Source organism: Ambystoma mexicanum, chromosome 5p (genome assembly GCF_040938575.1).
Source record: "Ambystoma mexicanum isolate Mex_15411 chromosome 5p, UKY_AmexF1_1, whole genome shotgun sequence".
NCBI classification, from domain to species: Eukaryota; Metazoa; Chordata; class Amphibia; order Caudata; family Ambystomatidae; genus Ambystoma; species Ambystoma mexicanum.
In genome coordinates, this window is record NC_090930.1 from 1,027,257,382 (window position 1) to 1,027,264,175 (window position 6,794).

General features: G+C 46.7%; 1 protein-coding gene across 6 annotated transcripts in view; it reads left to right on the forward strand.

Annotated features, from left to right (window-relative positions):
* The window catches only part of ACD (ACD shelterin complex subunit and telomerase recruitment factor), a 1,158,043-nt gene extending 1,153,998 nt beyond the window's left edge, over positions 1-4,045 (forward strand). For all 6 annotated transcript variants that reach the window (XM_069613510.1, XM_069613508.1, XM_069613512.1 and 3 more), the window contains one exon: positions 2,735-4,045. In XM_069613510.1, the coding sequence (XP_069469611.1) occupies positions 2,735-2,789 (55 nt within the window). In that variant the 3' untranslated portion in view covers positions 2,790-4,045. The remainder of the gene's footprint in view (positions 1-2,734) is intronic.
* The last annotated feature ends 2,749 nt before the right edge of the window (positions 4,046-6,794 follow it).

Genomic DNA, 6,794 nt, shown 5'->3' on the forward strand with positions numbered 1-6,794 from the left:
TGAAATCCCTCCAGTGACTCCTAAGAGACCATTGGTCTCAGTATCTGGGAGCGCTCATGGCTCGCCTTTCAGTGTCCGTTCAGGTAGTCCGCAAACTCAGCTGGTGGAACACGTGCAGCAATCTATTGGCAGGGAACCCTTCCTGCCTCCTTGGCCCCAGGCCCGAGTGGTCACAGATGCGTCCCTGTAGGGTTGGGGCAGCCACTGCGAGGAATTGCAGGTGCGCGCTCTCTGGTCTCCATCAGAAGCAGGTGGCCCATCAACAGGCTGGAGTTGTGGGCCATCAATTTAGCCCTGAGGGCTTATGCCCCATCTCTCAGGAGGAAGCATGTTCTCACTGTAACGGACAACACAGTGGCCATGCACTACCTCAACAAGCTGGGTGGTGTGCACTCCCACCCACTCTGCACAGAGGCAATTCAGCTGTGGTTCTGGTTGCGATAGAACCAAATCTCAGTCTCAGCAGTTCATCTGGCGGGGGCAGAGAACATCTTGCCGGATGCTCTGAGCAGGCAGATCACGGTCTCAAATGAGTGGTAAGTGTGCCAGGAAGTCCTAGAGGAGATCTTTGCTCTCTGAGGTACCCCAGCAGTGGATCTGTTCACCACAGAGTCCAACAGGAAGTGTGAACAGTTTTACTTGAGGGAATTCCCAGCGAACGGCGCACTGGGGGCCGCGTTTCTGGTGGATTGAAAATTCCCTCTCCACTATGCCTTTCCACTGATTCCCATGTTCCCTTGGGTTCTCAGGAGGTTAAAGAGATTTCGAGCGACTATGATCTTTATCATGCCATATTTGGGTGAGGAGAACATGGTACTCTGATCTCCTGGATCTGACCATTTGTCCACCTCACCGGTTGCCTCGGCATCTGAATCGCCTAACCCAGCCAGAGGGTCGAGTGCTCCACCCGACCCCAGATTCCCTCAACCTTAATGCATGGCTCTTGGGAGGGTGAGGTATGATGACTGGGACCTCTCAGAGGAGGTACTTGAGGTGTTGCTGGCAGCACACAGACATTATACAAGATCTCTGTATGCATGCAGGTGGAGAAGATTTGAAGCGTTTGTGCAGGGAACGTGAGACTGACCCTATCTCTTGCCCCACCACCACAGTGATGGAGTTCCTTCTGTCACTGGCCTCTTTAGGCCTTCATGTTGCCACAGTCAAAGGGTATTTGGTGGCCCTGTCTGTGTTCAAGAGCTCCCCAGACCAAGGTTCCTGTTTTACTATTCCGGTCTCATTGCCCAGTTCCTGAAGGGCCTGCTCAACAAGTTTCTGCAAACCCCATTTGTTTTTATTAATCTGGTTTTGACCTACTTGATGGCAGCTTTGTTTGAGCCTAGGCACTCATGTTCTTTGCGGCTGTTAGCCCTTAAGACAGCCTTCTTGGTCGCAATCACATCTGCCAGGAGGGTTAGCAAGCTGCAAGCTTTGTGCTGCAAACTTCCTTTTCTGAATTTCTTTCGTGAGAAAGTCTTTCTTAAAGTCAGACCCGGATTCCTTCCTAAGGTAGTCTCATCTGTCTCAGTCTATTCATTTACCTGTCTTTTACCCTCCTCCACATCCCTCGAAAGAGGAAGAGTGGTTCCACCGCCTTGATCCCAAGAGGGCGTTAAGTTTCTATGTTGCTCGCACATCCGAGTTTAGGAAATCAGACCAGTTGTTCGTGGCCCATTCCTTGTCTAGGAAAGGTTTTGCCATCACTAAACAAACCCTGTCATGTTGGATTATTTTGTGCATATCCGAGTGTTACACAGTGGCAGGCAAGGAGCTTCCAGCTGGCATCAGGGCTCACTCACCCAGAGGGGTTTCAGCCTTTACAGCCTTCCAGAGAGGGGTTCTTGTAAGGGATGTATGCCGAGCAGCCACTTGGTCATCCTTCCATACATTCACCAAGCACTATGCCTTGGACGTTGCACAGGGAGCTGATGCAAGGTTTGGTAGGGCGGTTCTACAGAATCTACTGGTTTAAATCTTTCTGCCCTCCTCTGTTATTCTAACTGCTTGGGGAGTCTATCAAAATGAGGAATCTGCAGTAGAAAAGCAATCCATTGAAGGAGAAATTACTCACCGTAATGATCTTTCTATGGATTCTTCACCCACAGATTCCTCATCAACTCTCCCATCCATCACCACTCAGAAGGTTCTGTGGGTTGTCGCTTTTGTCCAAAGGAGAAGGCATCTGGTAATGGCTCTTGGATGACCGCTTCTGTCTCATTCTTTAAAAAAATGTAAAAAAGAAGAAACACATTTTTTCAATCATTGTTGTGGGGGGGGGTCACCCTGTCAGGATGTATCCTTGTTAAAGTGTTTACCGGCTGATTAGCCTCCTCCTGCGGATTTTCCTTCTGGAGCATTCAAATGCGGGGTGGAGGGAAAGGGAGGAACTGAAGCATGGGGCGTAGTGACGTGCTATATATATACGACGCCAGATGTCACTTCCGGAGCCGAAGATCGAGGGCCGGACAAGACGGATCAACGGCCGAGTGGAGGTACACTACGCCCGCTGTCGAAAGGTTTCCGAGCAGCAGAGCTGGATGATGCATATCTATCAAGATGAGGAATCTGCGGGAGAATAATCCATAGAAAGATCATTACGGTGAGTAATTTCTCCTTCTAGCAAATAAATGTACATGATCAAAAAATGTTATGTAGCAAAGCGAGACAACATCAAAGAGCCAGCTTTGGAACTCATCCATATCGTCTCATTCCTGTTTTTTCTCCTTTTTTGCAGGTTATCAGCAGATCTTCTAGAATGGGCGTACAGTGTTATTTTTGAGACAAACTAGCCAGAACAATGACTTAATTTTTGAAAGTTTGTTTTATAGTCATTTTTGTGTGAACAATTTCTGTTGATCAGCACTCATATTTTGTAAAATGTTATGTTTCATTATGCAAAACATTACGGCATCATAAATATAAACGAACATGAATTACACCCGTATTCCACCGTACTTGTAGCATTGCTTTCGCCTAGTACCCTTGCCTTTAGACAATGCTGAGTTTGCACATCTACTTTTTTAAATCTGTGATTGCCTATAAGATCTCGAATTACAATTCTCTGAGTTCCACTTGGCTCTGAACCCATACATGTGTCTTATCCTTCTCTTATAAAAGCGAATAATTCCCCGGGGGTGTATAAAATATTATTTTTGTCCATTTGCCTTTTTAGTACTGTAGATTCCTGATTGTGACATTTCAGTTTTCTTTTCAGTCGTTCCTTACTTCAACGTGCTTGGCAAATGACTCACCACCAATATGTATATGTTATGTGAATTAAATGTGTTAATGGGGTAGGTCTGCATTATGTCTGTTTTGGGAGAAAGCAAGAAGAAAGAACCCATCCTGGCTCTGCTGCAGGAAGCGCACAGTTATGTTTCCTACAATGGGGTGAAGTGGCGAGATGTAATCTGGTGGTAAAACCCCAGTTTCCAATTAGACGAGGTCTCGCCTCCAGCAGTGAAGGTAAGGAGAGTCACAAAACCAACCCTAGATGCGTGGCCTTCTCCTATGACCTCTGCCTGGATGAACCTTTCCTCTAATGTAAAGGGATTAAGTATTTCTGGTACTAGGATTGGATGGGACATTCCTAACGAAATATGTAGAATCCCTCCGTATTTCGCTCTGCCCACCAGAATTATTGAATTGGCTTATCTTGTTAATAGAGCAATTAATCATAATGCTTTCTTTCTACAGTTATTGGGAATTGGGAACACCCAAACAGATGCACTTATATTCTTCTTTCTGGGACAAATGCTGATTGCACAATGCCAAAAAGAGAAAATGAGATGCATTTTGTGTGGTGATGTCACAACACACAGGTAGATGCTGCATTAGTCAAGGTAGAGAAACGCTCTCTTTTTTTAAATCATACTTAAGTACATTCACAATGTGCATGGCATCGTATTGCATCAAAGCTACTTTTAGCTGCACTAAAGGCTCACAGACACCTGTCATCCACATTTTGTATTTCTTAATTTAATTCAGACAAGTCTTCAAGATGCCTACAAGTCTTTTAATAGTAAAGAAACTGCTTGCAACTGTAGCACTCTTGTATTTATGAGTTACTCCCTTTTGAAATTCTGCCCTCTATATACATGTATCCTGTACAATTTACTGAAAAACGTAAGCAAACTTGTAGGTAGCAAGTGTATTTATGCATATGGTACAACATTAAGTATTATCAGTGCACCACAATGCGATGCATATTTGCATAAGGAATAGTTAATCGCATTCATGCTTTGAATATTTTGTAATTAAGGCCAGCACAGTTGTGCAATGTTGGTTACTGTGCTGCAATTGGGACATGTAAGACACATTATTATACAATTTGACACCTGTAATGTATAAATGTATTTTGATATGGTAGCGGGTGGGATGCACCAAGAGGCTGATGCAAGGATATGTTTTTAACCAAACTTGGAATTTCTTTGACAACGGAGGAATCGTAGGATATTTCTCTAGTTCACAAGCAAAGGAAAAAGTATCTACAAAGTTCTTCAAGGGGCCCGTCCAACATTGCTCAAGTATCTAATTAGTGGCCCTTGTCTTTTTCTTCTGGTTTTGTGTTTGCAGTGTTGCCGAACCCTCAACAGTTGAGTATGATGTTATGGCCCTGGTGGCCAGTCTGTTCAGGGTGTGGAAAAGTCTGCAAGTCTCCCCCCAGAGCCTGAGGCACTCCATCACCTACTATCTTTAAGAGGGTTGAGCCTGAGGTGCCTCTGTCCAAAGGACACTATTCTGCTTTAGGGTCCTGGTCCAGTCCTCGATTCGCTGTTGAACTCTACCATAAATTCTCTGAACCCCGACCCCCTGGTGAAATTGCATTCATACTTCCTTCTGCTACCTCTAAATCCTGCCCTGGACCAAAATAGTCAGACAGAAGCCCCATGCTGGGTTTCTATAGTAGGGGGGGCAGTGCTCCTCCCAAATCCTCATGTATGGTAGCTGTATCTCCCCCTCTAGCTTTTCTCTGTCCTTCACCACGGATGGTAATGGTGGTACTCTGCTTCCCCCTTCTTGACTGTTTGGCTCTTAATGATTGTGCTGCTCCAACCTTTTCCACACTCTTTCTCTACAGATGGTACCATCCCTCTCTCCTTCTTCTTGACTGACTCTCCAAACTCCAATCCTGTGCTCCAGGTGGTACACAATTTTCCTCCAACCTCCTCACAATTCCTCTCTTTCTCCGTTAGTCAACCTCTACATAGTTCCAACAATTCTTCCTCTCCAGGGGCAATTGCCTATCCTTTAAATAACCTCCTCTTTCCAACCTCCTTCAAACTCACTCCCTCTGACCTCCAACTCCCCCTACCCTATGACACTCCTTTTCCCCCATCCTCCTTAAGAAGCTCCCTCTAAACTCCAACTCGCTCCTCCTGTTTTCCTCTCAGTGCTCCTTATCTCGTTGCTCTAACTTCCACTTGAATTCCAAACACTGGCATATTGAACTGCCAGGTTTTTATAGTAGGGCCTCTCCCCCACTGAACTAGGGTTTAAGGATATATGGAACATCTGTGTACTAATGGCTGAGCTGTTCTGTGATTGGGCCCTGCATGGTCGTCTTGTGGCTTGGAAGGGAGCTTGTGTGAGGTTAAATGAAGATCTGCCGCCATCTTGGATTGCCATTGAGTTTCTTTCGTTCCCTCTTGAATCCCTGCTACCATTGCTTGATTAACTCTGTTCCCTCAGTGTATGAGTCTAGAATCAGAAAATCCTCTGTTAAGCATGGGAAGTGGTTTGTTACATTATGTGATGAATCCCAGGATGCCGTCACTGCTTCCGAAGGGGGAACCCCTTCCCATGAGGCCAGGGTGGTGAGGATGCTACCCGATGCGATAGTCCCCCTGGGGGTGGTACTCAGCGGATGGATCTCATGGTAAGGAAACCCCCTTTGGGACCTGTGACAACTATATGGAGAGAATGCAGTATCCCAGCAAATCATCTGACCCTAGACCCTCTCCCTACAGTAACCCCACCTCACATTTATCTCATCCCTCTCCACCCCTAGCCTCATATACCAGGTCCTTTGTAGCCCAGCAAAAGTAGAGAGTACTGAGATGAGGAATATCTCTAGTGAGTTACAGCATCATACCTCACTCATTACTGGGTCGAGGAGGCACAGAGCAGTACGGAATACTTAACAGAACCACTTAGTGCATTAGTGGTTCTCAACAGCAATTTGAAGAAGCTGCATTAAAAGTAAAGAAGGACTTGACAAAGTGTCAAGCCCTCCCTGGAGGAACTGCGAGAGCAAGCACGAACCAGTAGTGAAGGCAGAAGCTGACTGGGAGGCCGAGAGACAGTCCGAAGCCGGTCCAGGACGTGAGGCCCACACAGCCAGAAGATGGGCTGAAACCTGGGGAGTGCGCAGGGAAGAAACGTCACTGCCGGTAACACCCCGAAAGACCGCAGATCAAGAGCGGAGAACCAGAGAGAGCGCCTGGAAAGAAACGTGCTGCCTGGATGGAGAAGCAAATTACTGAGCCACCGCAGAGCGAGAGAGGCTCCAGAATGCCAACTGAGCCCTTTGACTGAGCCCAGCTGCCCCGGAGGAGTCAACACCCGCGCAGAACGCACAGTAAGGTATGCTGGTGAGCTGGGAGGCATTGGAATCCTGAGGAGGTGGTGGCACGAGCTGAGAGGCTGGGAAAAGGGTCTGGAACCCTGAAACCGTGGAGGAAATGGTTGATTGGACATGGGCTCATAATAAGGCTTGGCTGGAGAGTGAACTGAGCCTACAAATTTGGAAACTAAAGTCAGAAGTGCAAGTTTGGGACCCGCACCCATATACA